The sequence below is a fragment of the Pristiophorus japonicus genome, chromosome 1 (genome assembly GCF_044704955.1).
Source record: "Pristiophorus japonicus isolate sPriJap1 chromosome 1, sPriJap1.hap1, whole genome shotgun sequence".
NCBI lineage: Eukaryota > Metazoa > Chordata > Chondrichthyes > Pristiophoridae > Pristiophorus > Pristiophorus japonicus.
Genome location: NC_091977.1, coordinates 130,034,681 through 130,052,446, shown reverse-complemented (window position 1 = coordinate 130,052,446; position 17,766 = coordinate 130,034,681). Strand labels below are relative to the sequence as shown.

At 45.4% G+C, this 17,766-nt stretch overlaps 1 protein-coding gene across 1 annotated transcript; it reads left to right on the top strand.

Moving 5' to 3' along the window:
• Window positions 1-9,626: 9,626 nt before the first annotated feature.
• LOC139246961 (putative nuclease HARBI1) lies at window positions 9,627-10,724 on the top strand. The gene has a single exon (XM_070871631.1). It carries the CDS (start codon window positions 9,627-9,629, stop codon window positions 10,722-10,724), a length of 1,098 nt encoding a protein of 365 aa, XP_070727732.1.
• Window positions 10,725-17,766: the final 7,042 nt, after the last annotated feature.

Sequence of the window (17,766 nt, the reverse complement as noted above, 5' to 3'; positions counted from 1 at the left end):
TTTTTTCGGCGAGCGAGATTGTGGGCGATATGTGTGAGAGGTGCTGAAAGTGACGCTGGGCATATACTGGGCGTTAGTTTCGGCAAATGCGATCTTTACAACAAAAAAAAGTGGGCGGTCGGTATTATTGAATCTCGGCGTTAAGTACGTATGGAAAGTAACGCTGGGCAATATTATGGGCATTGGGTTCACCCATTCTGGTGTTTCCGCCCCAAAATAGTGGGCGGGCAGTATTATTTTTTCTCGGCGTTACATACATGTCAAAAGTAACGCTCGCCGATAAGTGACCGAGAAATGGGCGTCAGTTTCCATTTTGTGGCTAAATGGGCGATATATGGGCGTTACACCTCATTTCAGCGTTAACATGGACGTTAAGTGGGTGGTATGCATGCAAAAATAATGGAAAATCCAGCCCCATGTCAGGAACTCAGGTGGGAGAAGAGAAGATTAGCAATTCAGGGAGAGAGAAGGACAGGAATTCGGGAGTGAAAATCAAGAACTCGGGAGAGAGAAGGTTAGGAATTCGGGGGGGGGGGTGACAGAAGGTCAGGAACTTGGTGGGGGAGAGAAGATCAGGAATTCGGGGAGAGAGAGAAGGTCAGGAACTTGGGTCAGAGAAGATCAGGAACTTGGCAGCGAGAGAAGGTCCGGAACTCGGAAGAGAGAGAAGGTCAGGAACTCAGGGGGGAGACAAGGTCAGGAATTCGGGGGAGACAAGGTCAGGAACTCAGTGGGGGGAGTGCAGGAGGAAGAGAGAGACGGTCAGGATCTCGGCTAGACAGAGTAAGCTACTCGGGGGAGAGAAATGTTCTGGAACTCAGTGGGAAAGAAGATCAGGAACTCGGGAGAGAGAAGGTCAGTGTTGTGTATGCATAAATAATTGACAAACTGAACCAGGAGAAAAATAAATTAACTTAACAGTGCCTTTATACAACCCAAAATGGTGTCCCCAAATTGGCATGAACCAGCATGAGCACAGCAACTGTGAATAGCTCCCGCAAGGTCCTAATGCCCATCTAGTGAACTGTAACAAATAAATAGAATATGAACACAACATATTTACCCCCTTTTTAAAACCACAGTCTATATACAGACAAAGTCTTGAGGTGGCCAGGTTGTATTCTGATACACTGAGACCAGCGTGGAGTTTGCGGTGTTTGCTCAAGGTTTTGCTGCAGTTGACAATGCATGAAGTGGGTTTTGTACACAGCCTTGCTTCAAATGGAGACTTTGGCTCCAAGGTGTAAGGGGGTGGGGTCTCTATGAGGGGGCAGGTTGAGCGGTTTGAATTATTCCTATTCCCTTGGGTTCTGTACTCTGGATTTATTTGGGGGGTGTGACAAAAGTACAAAGGACACTGGTTTGATGCAAAGAACTTTGTTTTTATTACAGTCAAATTAATACAGGCTTATTACTCTAGTAAGAAAATACAAGGCCAAACTTACAATCACTCTAATAAAAAACAATACAAGGAAAGGTACAAGGTTAAACTTAAAATCACTCCAATAAAAAACAATACAAGGAAAGATACAAGGTCAAACTTAAAATCACAAATCACTCTAACAAAGAACCATGCATTACACATTCAAAGGCGGTCACAGTAAATTATACCTCCCACCTCCCAATACCTAATTCTAGCTAGGTTAGACTCCAGGGCAGGCAGGGGCTTATGCTTACCAATCCCTTTGATAGTTAATGGTAGATCGCAGTTGTGTTTTCCCTGATACCACATTGATTGTGGTCGGTCGCTGCTGCGATGGTGATATTCTTCCTTCCTTCAGGACTTCAGGACTTCGAGGCTGGAGAAGTGGTTTACAACTGTCGCATTGGTTTCTCTCCTTGTCTTGATGACACAGCGTAGTGTGGTACTAGTCTGTCAGTCAAAGTGTCATCTGAGGTAGTAGCAGCCTCGTAGCTACCGAGCAACCAACTAACCTCTGTTGAAAACAGGGGTCAGTTATACGATTTCAGTGTTCTAATCTTGCCTTCAAAACACTTTGTATAATTTTGGCAGGCTTGGTTCTTCTTTGTAATATTTTGTCAGGCTCGTTAAAAGTTGATATGTATTGGGTGGGTTGATGTTCGAAAACTGTTTCCTGATGGAAATATTAGTTTGGTAATTGGGCCTCTTTGTGATATATATGCTGAAATGGGTGTCCAGACCCATGTTGTGGGTGATTTTGTGATGTTAATGTCTCTTGTGGAGAAGGATTTTTAAATACTCATTCTTCCAGACAGGTTAACTTACTTCTCACACCCAGGTAGCTCCTTAATTAGACTGTCTCTTGCTAGTTCTGTCGGTCCGCCCACAGCCTTGAGTTTGTCTTTTAAAATCCAAAATTCTATTAAAGTTCGTAGTTTCTTCCATAAGCACTTTAGAGTTCCAAACCTTTCGGTAGATAGTCCCAAATTAAATGTCCTTTTGAATGAGCCCAAACACAGGGGGGTTTTCGTGTGAATTTTGCATTCCTTCAAAGGTCAATGAGGAGGCAGCAGGGCATGCCGTCAATGTTTATCTCACAGTCCTTGAATTTGCCCGAATCGATGTGCGAAATGTCACTAACGGTGTAAACCATACTGGGTTCATCACTATCAGGGTTGTCCACACGTCAAATATGCTACGGTGAACGACAGACACTAACAAAATAGGGTTCATTTTACCACATGCAGAGCATTTCTTCCCATGTGCAGGGCAGTTAGGATTCTGCTGAGTGTGATTTGTCCCCACAGTTAAAGCAGTGGAAGTTAGGCCCATGATTCGTAGTGGGTGGCTTATTACAAGCTCTGGGTCTCTGCTGTGATTTCCGCTTTGGACGAACGCCTTGCACATGGGCTGTAGCTGCAGTCTGCTGCACAGGGGGAGCAGGAGATCTCATCGCTTTTGAATTGGAAAGTGCTCATTCGATTTGAATGGTTTTGTCTAATGTCAATTTATCATCCTCCATTAGCAAGCGTTCCCGAATTCGGGGGATCGTTGTTTTCTCAATCATTTGATCCCTGATCATTTTCTCTGTAAGTCCTCCAAAGTTACACATGGCGGCCAGTTCATTTAATGTAATGATGTACTGTTTGATTGGTTCACCATTCCCTTGCCCCCTTTGATGGAATTGGTATCTCTCCATTACGATAATGGAGAGATACCTTTGGGCCAAAATAATTCACTAGGGCACTTACTGCTTTGGACTCCGTGTCTTCGATTTGGCCAAAGATTCGTTGGCCTTCAGTGCCGAGGCAGTGGATAAGTATTGCACGGCAGCAAACTGGTGTTACGTTGTCACCGTCTAACCACTCACCGTGATGTATGTAGAAAAACTTTTTATCCATCTCGGCCACGGATTTGGCGAGTCCCCGAGTGTGGAGATGAAAGGCAGAGGGGTAGGAAGGTTAATTTGAGCCATCCTCATCGCCAAATTATGTTGTGTATGTGTAAATAACTGACAAGCTGAGCCAGGAGAAAAGTAACTTAAAATAACTGTGCTTTTATACAACCCAAAATGGTGTTCCCAAACCAGCATGAACCAGCATGAGTACAGCAACTGTGAATAGCTCCCGCAAGGTCCTAATTCTCGTCTAGTGAGCTGTAACAAATAAATAGAGTACAAAGACAACAGTCAGGAACTCGGTGGAGAGAGAATGTCAGGAACTCGGGGGAGAGAGAAGGTCCGCACCTCGGGGAAGAGAGAAAGTCAGGAACTCAGGGCAGAGAGAAGGTCATTAATTCAAGGGAGTGGAGATCAGGAACTCAGATGCTAGGTGATCAGGAACTTGGGGGAGACCAGATCATGAACTCGATGGCATGGTGAGGTGGGGGGGAAGAGCATGTAAGGAATAGTGGGTATGGGGGAAGTATGTGATCCATGTTTAAAGTTGGGGAATGATAGTGAGAACATGATCCAGATGGGAAGGCCGATCACGCTCTCCCCATTCTTTTAGATGTGGATCATGTTCTTCCAAGTCCATCACCTTTACACCCGCACCACATTCTCCATCTCTTGCCCAATAGACATCCACCACATTCTTGACCATGAACGGTAGAGTGCTGATTTCTCGGAAAGCCCAGTGCGTGTGCAACAAGTGACATCATTTTACTGAACGAGGATGTAACTAGCAGGGTAGATAAAGGGAACCAGTGGATGTAGTATATTTGGATTTCCAAAAGAAATTTGATAAGGTGTGACACAGAAGGTTGTTACTTATGGGATTGGGGGCAATATATTAACAAGGATAGAGGATTGGTTAACGGACAGAAAACAGAAAGTAGGGATAAATGGGACATTTTCTGGTTGGCAGGCTGTATTTGGGCCTCAGCTTTAACAATCTATATTAATGACGTAGATGAAGGGACAGAGTGCAATGTATCCAAGTTTGCTGACGATACATAGCTAGGTGGGAAAGTAAGATGTGAGGATGACACAAAGAGCCTGAAAAGCGACAGAGACAGGTTAAGTAAATGGGCAATAAGGTGGCAGATGAGTATACTGTGAAGAAATGTGAGGTTATTCACTTTGGTAGGAAGAATAGAAAAACAGATGTATTTTTAAATAGTGAGAAACAATTAAATCTTGGTGTTCAGCAAGATTTAGATGTCCAGTGTCAGCTGTGGCTCAGTGGGAAGCACCCTTGTCTCTGAGTCAGTAGGTTGTGGGTTCAAGTCCCACTCCAGGGACGTGAGCACATACATTTAGGCTGACACTCCAGTGGAGTGCTGCACTGTCGGAGATGCCGTCTTTTGGATGAGATGTTAAACTGCTCTCTCAGGTGGACGTAAATATTCCATGACACTATTTTGAAGAAGAGCAGAGGAGTTATCACCAGTGTCCTGGCCAATATTTATCCCACAATCAAATAACAAAAACAGATTAGCTGGTTATTATCACATTGCTATTTGTGGGAGCTTGCTGTGTGCAAATTGGCTGCCCACGTTTTCCACATTACAACAGTGACTGCACTCCAAAAATACTTCATTGGCTGTAAAGTGCTTTGAGACATCCAGTGGTCATGAAAGGTGCTATATAAATGTAAGTTTTTCTTTTCTCGTACAGGAAACACAGAACGTTAGCATGCAGGTACAGCCAAGCAATTAGGAAGGCAAATGGCATGTTGGCCTTTATTGCAAGGGGATTGAAGTACAGGAGTAAGGAAGTCTTGCTACAATTGTACAGGGCTTTGGTGAGACCACACCTGGAGTACTGTGCCCAGTTTTGGTTTCCATATCAGAGGAAGGGCATCCATGCCTTAGAGACAGTGCAATGTAGGTTCACTAGATTGATTCCTGGGATGAGAGGGTTGTCCTATGAGGAGAGATTGAGTAGATTAGGCCTATACTCTCTGGAGTTTAGAAGCATGAACGGTGATCTCATTGAAACATACAAAATTCTGAGGGGGATTCACGGGGTAGATGCTGAGAGGTTGTTTCCCCTGGCTGGAGAGTGTTGAACTAGGGGACACAGTCTCAGGATAAGGGGTTGGCCATTTAAGAATGAGATGAGAAGGAATTTCTTTACTCAGAGGGTTGTGATTCTTTGGAATTCTCTACCCCTAAGGGCTGTGGATGCTGAATCGTTGAACATATTCAAGGCTGAGATAGATAGGTACCAACGATATAGGTAAAAAATGGGATGAGGTCAGACAAGAAAAATTTAGGGAGCTAGGAGCTAAATTAAAAAGTAGGACCTCTGAGGATTGCTACAAGTGCCATGTGCTAGTCAGAGTAGGAATCGCAGGATAGCTCAGATGAATATGTGGCTTGAGGAGTGGTGCAAAAGAGAGGGATTCAAATTCCTGGGACATTGGAACCGGTTCTGGGGGAGGTAGGACCAGTACAAACCGGACGGTCTGCACCTGGGCAGGATCGGAACCAATGTTCTCGGGAGAGTGTTTGCGAGTGCTGTTGGGGAGGAGTTAAACTAATATGGCAGGGGGATGGGAGCCTATGCAGGGAGACAGAGGGAACTAGAATGGGGGCAGAAGCAAAAGATAGAAAGAAGAAAAATAAAAGTGGAGGGCAGAGAAACTTAAGGCAAAAAGCAAATAGGGCCACATTACAGCAAAATTCTGAGGGTCAAAGTGTGATAGAAAGACAAGCCTGAAGTCTCTGTGCCTCAGTGCGAGGAGTATTCGGGATAAGGTGGACAAATTAACTGCGCAGATAGCAGTTAATGGGTATGAAGTAATTGGCATCACGGAGACATGCCTCCAGGGTGACCAAGGCTGGGAACTCAACATCCAAGGGTATTCAACATTTAGGAAGGATAGACAGAAAGGAAAAGGAGGCAGGGTGGCATTGCTGGTTAAAGAGGAAATTAATGCAATAGTAAGAAAGGACATTAGCTTGGATGATGTGGAATCGGTATGGGTGGAGCTACGGAATACCAAAGGGCAGAAAATGCTAGTGGGAGTTATGTACAGTAGTAGTAATGTTGGGGACAGCATCAAACAAGAAATTAGGTATGCATGCAATAAAGGTACAGCAGTTATCATGGGTGATTTTAATCTACATATAGATTGGGCTAACCAAACTGGTTGCAAGGCGGTGGAGGAGGATTTCCTGGTATGTATTAGGGATGGTTTTCTAGACCAATATGTCGAGGAACCAACTAGGGAGCAGGCCATCCTAGACTGGGTGATGTGTAATGAGAAAGGACTAATTAGCAATCTTGTTGTATGAGGCCCTTTGGGGAAGTGTGACCATAACATGGTAGAATTCTTTATTAAGATGGAGAGTGACACAGTTAATTCAGAAACTAAGGTCCTGAACTTAAGGAAAGGTAACTTCGATGGTTTGAGGCGTGAATTGGCTAGAATAGACTGGCAAATGATACTTAAAGGGTTGATGGTGGACAGGCAATGGCAAACATTTAAAGATCACATGGATGAACTTCAGCAATTGTACATCCCTGTCAGCAGTAATAATAAAACGGGGAAGGTGGCTCAACCATGGCCAACAAAGAAAATTAAGGATAGTGTTAAATCCAAGAAAGAGGCATATAACTTGCCAGAAAAAGCAGCAAACCTGAGGACTGGGAGAAATTTAGAATTCAGCAAAGGAGGACAAAGGGTTTAATTAAGAGGGGGAAAATAGAATACGAGAAGAAGCTTGCCGGGAACATAAAAACTGACTGCAATAGCTTCTATAGATATGTGAAGAGAAAAAGATTAGTGAAGACAAACGTAGGTCCTTTGCAGTCAGAATAAGGTGAATTTATAATGGAAAACAAAGAAATGGCAGACCAATTGAACAAATACTTTGGTTCTGTCTTCACGAAGGAAGACACAAATAACCTTCCGGAAGTACTCGGGGACCGAGTGTCTAGAGAGAAGGAGGAACTGAAGGATATCCTTATTAGGCGGGAAATTGTGTTAGGGAACTTGATGGGATTGAAGGTCAATAAATCCCCGGGGCCTGATAGTCTGCATCCCAGAGTACTTAAGGAAGTGGCCCGAGAATTAGTGGATGCATTGGTGATCATTTTCCAACAGTCTATCAACTCTGGGTCAGTTCCTATGGACTGGAGCGTAGCTAATGTAACACCACTTTTTAAAAAAGGAGGGAGAGAGAAAGCGGGTAATTATAGACCAGTTAGCCTGACATCAGTAGTGGGGAAAATGTTGGAATCAATTATTAAGGATGAAATAGCAGTGCATTTGGAAAGCAGTTACAGGATTGGTCCAAGTCAGCATGGATTTATGAAGGGAAAATCATGCTTGACAAATCTTCTGGAATTTTTTGAGGATGTAACTAGTAGAGTGGACATGGGAGAACCAGTGGATGTGATGTATTTGGACTTTCAACAGGCTTTTGACAAGGTCCCACACAAGAGATTGGTGTGCAAAACCAAAGCACATGATATTGGGGGTAATATACTGACATGAATAGAGAACTGGTTGGCAGACAGGAATCAGAGAGTCGGGATAAACGGGTCCTTTTCAGAATGGCAGGCAGTGACTGGTGGAGTGCCGCAGGGCTCAGTGCTGGGACCCCAGCTCTTTACAATATGCATCAATGATTTAGATGAAAGAATTGAGTGTAATATCTCCAAGTTTGCAGATGGCACTAAACTGGGTGGCCGTGTGAGCTGTGAGGGGGACACTAAGAGGCTGCAGGGTGACTTGGACAGGTTAGGTGAGTGGGCAACTGCATGGCAGATGCAGTATATTGTGGATAAATGTGAGGTTATCCACTTTGGTGGCAAAAACACGAAGGCAGAATATTATCTGAATGGTGGCAGATTAGGAAAAGGGGAGGTGCAACGAGACCTGGGTGTCATGGTTCATCAGTCACTAAAAGTTGGCATACAGGTACAGCAGGCAGTGAAGAAGGCAAATGGTATGTTGGCCTTCATAGCTAGGGGATTTGCGTATAGGAGCAGGGAGGTCTTACTGCAGTTGTACAGGTCCTTGGTGAGGCCTCACCTGGAATATTGTGTTCAGTTTTGGCCTCCTAATCTGAGGAAGGACGTTCTTGTTATTGAGGGAGTGCAGCGAAGGTTCACCAGACTGATTCCCGTGATGGCTGGATTGACATATGAGGAGAGACTGGATCAATTGGGCCTTTATAAATTGGAGTTTCGAAGGATGAGAGGGGATCTCAGAGAAACATATAAGATTCTGACGGGACGGGACAGGTTAGATGCGGGTACAATGTTCCCGATGTTGGCAAAGTCAAGAACCAGGGGACACAGTCTTAGGATAAAGGGTAGGCCATTTAGGACTGAGATGAGGAGAAACTTTTTCACTCAGAGAGTTGTTAACCTGTGGAATTCCCTGCCGCAGAGAGTTGTTGATGCCAGTTCATTGGATATATTCAAGAGTATGTTAGATGTGGCCCTTACGGCTAAAGGGATCAAGTGGTATGGCGAGAAAGCAGGAAAGGGGTACCGAGGGAATGATCAGCCATGATCTTATTCAATGGTGGTGCAGGCTCGAAGGGCTGAATGGCCTACTCCTGCACCTATTTTCTATGTTTCTATGTTTCTATGGTCTCTTGGAGAATCAATGGATATGGGGATTGGGCGGGAAAGTGGAGTTGAGGTCAAAGATCAGCCATGATCTTATTGAATGGCGGAGCAGGTACGAGGAGCCATATGGCCCACTCCTGCTCCTACTTGTTATGTTCTTATGTATGTCCTGCACAAATATTGAGGGAGTGTTGTACTTGGCAAGCTGCTGCCCTCTGTCCTGCTGCTTGATTCTTGGGGCCTGGATAAGCTGTTGCTGCAACCTTTCCTTTATGTGGTATGCTCGAAGAGAAAGCCATCCCTTGTCTGAAGTCAGTGAGTGTAGGGGAAAGGGGGGATCCCAATTTTATGTTCTGGCAAGAGAGGAATACACTAAAGAAAACTGAAGTGGAGGTGCCAAGTGATTAAAAAATGTGAAGAAAGGCATTAATAAAGGAGCCTTGGATTTTCACCTCCACTATTTGCTCAAGCCACAGTGCTGCATGAGATCTTTAAAGATCAATGTTGTGTGAGACAAGCAGTTTTCTTTTCATTGCTGGGCCTCTAAAGTGGTTATCCTTATCCTGCTAAGCAGAACTGGGAGAGGACCTCGCTCTCTGTGGGCAAGCATTCTCCTGGCCTGTCCCTGCCACTAGTACCTGCTGCCGTTCACATGCTGGGTGTTTCAACATGTGCAGACCCCGCCAGCTCAAAGAGGAGAAGAGGGAGGAAGAGAAGGACCAGGAGAGTTCTCAGCAGAACGCTTTACCCACCTCGAATCTTCCAAGTGCACTTCTCCTACTTGCACTTAAGCCAGGAGGAGTGTATTCAAAAACTCAGTTCACCAAGGGGGTGGTCACACAACTTCGCCAACTCCTGCAGCCAGACCTGCAACCTCGCAGCAGGGTGACCACAGCTCTCCCAAACGCCCTCAAGGTCACCATGACCCTCAATTTCTTCGCCAGCGGATTCTTCCAGTCTGCAGCAGAAGACAGAGCTAACATTTCCCAATTCATCATCCATCGCTGCATCCGGGAGGTGAACTCCAGGAAAACGAACAGAGAGAAACAGGACAAGCATGCATGTGGCTTTGCCAAGATAGTGGGCTGGCGGATGATGCAGGGGGCCATTGACTGCACACACGTGGCTTTGCGGGCATCGTGTAACAATGCTGAGATGTTCCAAAACTGCAAAAGCTACCACTCATTTAATGTGCACTTGTCGTGTGACCACGCCCAGCACATCCTAATGATGAATGCCCGGTATCCTGGCAGCAGTCATGATGTCTTCATCCTACATCAGTCCGGTGTGCCAACAATCTTGCAGCCACCATGCCAAACCCGAGGGTGGATCCTCGGAGACAAGGGCTATCTGTTCTGCATGTGGCTGTTGACTCCTCTCCGCACCACTCGTGTCATGCTGCCACTCGGAGCAGACCATCAGGATTCTCAAGCAAGGTTCCGCTGCCTTGACCGCTCAGGAATAGCCCTCCAGTACTTGCCGGAGCAGGTGTCCCATTTCGTGGTGGGCTGCAGCATGCTCCACAATTTGGCCATCCCGAAGCCACAGCCCTTGCCACCAGGGATTGTGGGATCACGTTTGGAGGAGGATGAGGACAAGGACGAGGAGGAAGGGCAGAGACAGGCTCAAATTCCTGTCCGTGAGCACCTCATCAGACTCCGTTTCATTCGATTGGAATCCCAGATCCGCATTGCTCACCACTTCCCCATCATACCATCCCTCTGTTCCGGACATGACAGCGTTCTCCTGGGCATAAAACTGAAATGAAAACCACCACAAAACACACATTCCAAACAGAATTCATAAATTTATCCAAATCCAATCAAAATGACAGTCTCAACTTTTCACCCATATGCATCATCATCATCATTATAGGCAGTCCCTCGGAATTGAGGAAGACTTGCTTCCATTCTTAGCATGCGTTCTTAGGTGGCTGTACAGTCCAATACGAGAACCACAGTCTCTGTCACAGGTGGGACAGATAGTGGTTGAAGGAAAGGGTGGGCAGGGAATCTGGTTTGCCGCATGGTCCTTCCGCTGCCTGCACTTGATTTCTGCATGCTCTCAGCGACGAGACTCGAGGAGCTCAGCGCCTTCTCGGATGCACTTCCTCCACTTAGGGGGCGGTCTTTGGCCAGGGACTCCCAAGTGTCAGTGGGGATGTCGCACGTTATCAGGGAGGCTTTGAGGGTATCCATGTAACGTTTCCATTGCCCACCTTTGGCTCGTTTGCTGTGGACGAGTTCTGAGTAGAGCACTTGCTTTGGGAGTCTCGTGCCAGGCATGCAAACTATGTGGCCTGCCCAGTGGAGCTGATCAAGTGTGGTCAGTGCTTCAATGCTGGGGATGTTGGCCTGGACGAGGACACTAACGTTGATGCATCTGTCCTTCCAGGGTATTTGTAGGATCTTGCAAAGACATCATTGGTGGCATTTCTCCAGCGACTTGAGGTGTATACTGTACATGGTCCACGTCTCTGAGCCATACAGGAGACCGGGTATTACTACGGCCCTGTAGACCATGAGCTTGGTGAGAGTTTTGAGGGTCTGATCTTCAAACACTCTTTTCCTCAGATGGCTGAAGGCTGCACTGGAGGCGGTGTTGAATCTCGTTGTCAATGCCTGCTCTTGTTGATAGAAGGCTCCCGAGATAAGGGAAATGGTCCACGTTGTCCAGGGCCGCGCCATGGATCTTGATGACTGGGGGCCAGTGCTGAACTCCAGGATACAGTCGACGTATTTACTGAGGCATACGAAAGCATCAGCCTTACGCTAAACATCAGTAAGACAAAGGTCCTCCACCAACCTGTCCTTGCCGCACATGCATTCCCTTAGTGTCTGTCTGTTGTGTGACTTTATCTACTCCAGTGCTCCTATGCTCTCCAGAGGCTGCAGCATGGCTGGTGGAAGCCTGCTGACCTTTAGTGGGGGAGACTGCAGATGGCCTTGCAGGATGACCGCGAATAACTGTGGTCCTAGAAGGGCCAGCTGTAGACTGCATCATCTCGGCATGGGCTGCAGCAGTCTGGGATGGCTGGCTCATGGGCAGCAGCAAGAGCACTGGCAGGGTGGCAGCATTGTGAGTAGGAATTCTGTCATCGTGAGGGAGGACAGCAGGTTCTTGCTCCACAGACACACTGTCACTCCCCCGGGGTGACAACTCAGCATTCTTAGTAGTCTCTTGGGGGACAGATTGCTGGCCTGCTGTGATACCCTGCAAGCCCCTTTCGACACTTGGAAACCTAGCACCGATGGCAGTAGTCTGAGCTGGCATGGCAGGAAGCTGGGACTGTAGGAGAACAGTCTGGCCTTCCACTGCAGCAATGAGACGTTGGGTCGCTTCCGCCTGTACTGCAATGGAAGCTGCAAGATCACCCATTACAAGCACCATCATCTGTGGATCCACAAGGTCTCTCTTGGAGTTGTCCATCATTTCCATCCTGGAAATCATGGGCTCCAAGCTCTGCGCAAAGCCCTGTCCAATGTTGGAACCAGACCTTCAGACTCCTTGGCACTGACAAGATGGTCTCTGGCAGGCTTGGCATTGCACCTAGCATTTCCGCGTGCATGCCCATCACCCTTCTTCCCAAGGACGCCCCATTGAGGTCATCATTTGAATCCTGTGGAGCAGAACTCATGTGAGCTGGCATCCGAGCTACCCATTTCCTCTGGCCTGGCTGCAGCCCACTTATGCCTGGTGACTCACCACATGCAGATCCCCTGTCTATACTCCCCTCTAAAGTCAGCGCAGTGCCATTTTCTGAGCTGGTGTCTGCGAGTGTCAAATGCATTGTCGGTGCTTTTGTTGACCCTCCTCCCTCCTCCCTCCTCCCTCCTCCCTGATTCTTCATCAGTTTGTTGCTGATGATGGATAGGCTGGGCTGGTGACACTTGGATATCTGAAAACAGAAAGGCACAAGGGTCAGGTTGTGGTGAGGGAAGGGGGGAATCAAAATATCCATTCATTCAACATCAGCAGCTTCTAAGTGAGAAGAGATTGTGGGAGGAGTGAGATATAAGAAGAAAGATTAGGTATGAGCATATTGTCATTATCAGTAATGGTTTCAACTTCTCTGCTGGCCACTGACTCCATCACTGCCCCTCCAATGAATTCAAGGATGGATTCCTCGAGGTTCGTCAGGTTTTCTATTGTGGTTTGGCCACCTCCCATTTGTTGTTGCTCCCTCCTGTTCTGTGCCACCTTGCCCTGCAAGAGAAAGGGAAGTATGTAAATGAGTGTGGTGCAATGTGTTTGGGTGATGTGCCTTTCTTGGCTGAATAGCTTTCACTGTGTGCAAGGTGTGAGATGTGAGTGTGAGTTTTGCAGCACTGGTAATTGGGTGTGGATAAAGTGAAGCTATGATTGTGAGGTTTGAGTGGTGATAGCTAAACATTGTTGTTAAGTGAGTGATGCAGATGTGGTGGATTGAGTAGTGTGTGAGGCTTATGGTGCAGATGGTGGGATGTGACATTTGCTGAAGCCTTCACTCACCTTGACCAGCTGCGTGAAGTGGTTAATCTTTTTGCGGCTCTGGATCCAGGTCCTTGGGAAAACACTGGTGGCTGTGATGGATTATGCAATTTCTTCCCATAACCTTCTGCAAATGACCTTGGATGGCCCCTTGTCTCCCAGTGGGTAAAGGAGAGGCCACCTTTGTAGAACCTGTAGGACCAAGACCTCCAGTGCAGCATCTGAAAATCGTCTAGCTCATTTTCTAGGTTGTTGTGCCATTGTTTCTCCAGGTAGGGCTACCAAAACCAGAGCTCCCTGGAAGACGAAAGAGATAGAGAGTAAGATGAAGCAGAAAAAGGGAGTGTATGACAGATGTCAGGTTGAGAATACAAGTGAGAACCAGGCTGAATATAAAAAATTCAGAGGGGAAGTGAAAAAGGAAATAAGCGGGGCAAAGAGAGGGTGTGAGAATAGATTGGCAGCTAACAAAAAAGGAAATCCAAAAGTATTCTATCAGCATATAAATAGAAAACGGGTAGTAAGAGGAGGGGTGGGGCCAATTAGGAGGCAGAGGGCATGGCTGGGGTACTAAATGAGTACTTTGCATCTCTCTTTACCAAGGAAGAAAATGCTGCCAAAGTCATAGTGAAAGAGGAGGTGGTTGAAATATTGGATGGGATAAAAATTGATAAGGAAGCGGTATTAGAAAGGCTGGCTGTAGATAAGTCACCAGAACCGAATGGGATGTATTCTAGGATGCTGAGGGAAGTAAAGATGGAAATTGCAGAGGTATTGGCCATAATCTTCCAATCCTCCTTAGGGGGGGGGGGGGGGGGTGCCAGTGGACTGGAGAATTGCAAATGTTACACCCTTGTTCAAAAAAGGATGTAAGGATAAATCCAGCAACTCCAAGTCAGTCAATTCATACTTGGTAGTGGGGAAGCTTTTAGAAATGATAATCCGGGACAAAATTAACAGTCACTTGGACAAATATCGATTAATTAAGGAAAGCCAGCATGGATTTGTTGAAGACAAATCGTGTTTAACTAACTTTATTGAGTTTTTTGATGAGGTAACAGAAAGGATTGATGAGGGTAATGCGGTTGATGTGGTGTACAAGGACTTCCAAAAGGCATCTGATAAAGTGCCACATAATAGGCTTACCAGCAAAGTTGAAGCCCATGGCATAAAAGGGAGAGTGGCAGCATGGATACGAAATTGGCTAAATGACAGGAAACAGAGAGTAGTGGTAAACAGTTCTTTTTCGGACTGGAGGAAGGTATGCTGTGGTATTCCCCAGGGCTCGGTACTAGGACCACTGCTTTTCTTGATATATATTAATAACTTAGACTTGGGTGTACAGGGCACAATTTCAAAATTGACACCAAACTTGGAAGTATAATGAACAGTGAGGAAGATAGTAATAGACTTCAAGAAGACAGAATGGGCAGACACATGGAAGATGAAACTTAACATAGAAAAGTGAGAAGTTCTACATTTTGGTAGGAAGAATGAGAAGAGGCAATATAAACTGAAGAGTACAATTCTGAAGGGAGTGCAGGAACAGAGGTATATGTGCACAAATCAAAGATGGCAGGGCAGATTGAGAAAGCGGTTAAAAACGCAAATGGGATCATGGGTTTCATAAACAGAGGCATAGAGTACAAAATCATAGAATCATAGAAATTTACAGCACGGAAGGAGGCCATTTTGGCCCATTGTGTCCACGCCAGGCAAAAAAGAGTTATCCAGCCTAATCCCACTTTCCAGCTCTTGGTCCGTAACCCTGTAGGTTATGGTACTTTAAGTGCACATCCAAGTATTTTTTAAATGTGGTGAGGGTTTCTGCCTCTACCACTCTTTCAGGCAGTGAGTTCCAGACCCCCACTACCCTCTGGGTGAAGCAATTTCCCCTCAAATCCTCTCGAAACCATCTACCAATTATTTTAAATCTATGCCTCATGGTTGTTAACCCCTCTGCTAAGTAAAATAGGTATGTCCTATCCACTCTATCCAGGCCCCTCACAATTTTATACACCTCAATCAGGTCTCCCCTCAACCTCCTCTGTTCCAAAGAAAACAAACCCAACCTATCCAATCTTTCCTCATAGCTAATATTTTCCAGTCCAGACAACATCCTTGTAAATCTCCTCTGTGCCCTCTCGAATACAATCTCATCTTTCCTATAATGTAATTATACTGATTTTACTATTGTATACTCCTTATTGTATTATTTACAATGTAATTTGAATTTTTTTTTTGTTTTTTCACCTTTTGGCTGTCGCTTCAGACCCAAGCCTTTAGCCTCTTTTTACACTTCCTCTCTTTCTCTCAATGGTCAATTTCTAACGTGTTGTAAAATTGTTGTGAAGCACCTTGGGACGTTTTACTACATTAAAGGTGCTATATAAATAAAAGTTATTATTATTAATAATGTGGTGACCAGATTTGCACACAGTACTCTAACTCTAGCCGTGGCCTAACTAGTGTTTTATACAGTTCAAGCATACCCTGCTCTTGTATTCTATGCCTCGGCTAATAAAAGCAAGTATTTCGTATGCCTTCTTAATCATCTTAACGACCTGGCCTCTACCTTCAGGGATCTGTGGACATGCATTCCAATGTCCCTTTGTTCCTCCACACTTCTCAATGTCCTACCATTTAATGTGTATTCTCTTGCCTTGTTACCCCTCCCCAAATGTATTACCTCAACTTCTCCATATTGAATTCCATTTGCCACTGATCTTGAATTCCATTTGCCACTCACCTGACCAGTTCATTGATATCTTCCTACAGTCTACAGCTTTCTTCTTCATTATCAACCACACAGACGATTTTAGTATCATCTGCAAACTTCTTAATTATACCCCGTACATTCAAGTCTGAATCATTGATATATACCACAAAAAGCAAGGGACCTAGTACCGAGCACTATGGAACACCACTGGAATCAGCTTTCCCGTCACAAAAATGCCCATCAACCATTACCCTTTGCTTCCCATCTCTGAGGCAATGCTACATCAAACGCACTACCCTCATCGACCCTTTGTGTTACCTCCTCATTATATTCAATCAAGTTTGTCAAACACGACCTTCCCTTAACAAATCATTGCTGACTGTCCTTAATTAATCTGTGTCTTTGTAAATGAAGAATTATCCTGTCCCTCAGAATTTTTTCCAATAATTTTCCCACCACCGAGGTTAGGCTGATTGGCCTGTAATTACTTGGTCTATCCTTTGCTCACTTTTTAAACAAAGGTACCACGTTAGCAGTCCTCCAGTCCTCCGACACCACACCTGTAGCCAGTGAGGATGCTATTTCCTCTTTTGCTTTTCTTAACAGCCCGGGATACATTTCATCTGGGCCTGGGGATTTATAAGATCATAAGAACATAAGAAATAGGAGCAGGAGTAGGCCACCTGGCCCCTTGAGCCTGCTCCAACATTTAATAAGATCATGGCTGATCTGATCATGGACTCAGCTCCACTTCCCTGCCCGCTCCTCATAACCCTTTATTCCCTTATTGCTCAAAAATCTGAGTATCTCTGCCTTAAATATATTCTATGACCCAGCCTCCACAGCTCTCTGCGGCAGAGAATTCCATAGATTTACAACCCTTTGAGAGAAGAAATTACTCCTCATCTCAGTTTTAAATGGCAGCCCCTTATTCTGAGATTATGTCCCCAGCTTTGGATTCCACTGTGAATGGAAATATCCTCTCTGCATCCCTCATTATCTTAGATGTTTTGATAAGATCACTTCTCATTCTTCTGAACTCCAGTGTGTATAGGCCCAATCTACTCAACCTATCTTCATAAGTCAATCCACTCATCTCCGGAATCAACCGAGTGAACCTTCTCTGAACAGCCTCCAGTACAAGTATATCCTTCTGTAAATACGGAGACCAAAACTGTACGCAGTACTCCAGGTGTGGCCTTACCAATACCCTGCACAGTTGTAGCAGGACTTCTCTGCTTTTATACTCTATCCCCCTTGCAATAAAGGCTAACATTCCATTTGCCTTCCTGATTACTTGTTGTACCTGCATACTAACTTTTTGTGTTTCATGCACAAGGATCCCCAGATCCCTCTGTACTGCAGCACTTTGCAATTCTTCTCTATTTAAATTATAATTTGCTTTTGTATTATTTCTGCCAAAGTGGATAACCTCACATTTTCCCACATTATACTCCATCTGCCAATTTTTTGCCCACTCACTGAGCCTGTCTATATCCCTTTGCAGATTTTTTTTGTCTTCCTCACAACTTGCTTTCCCACCCATCATTGTATCATCATCAAACTTGGCTACATTACCCTCGGTCCCTTCATCCAAGTCATTAATATAGATTGTAAATA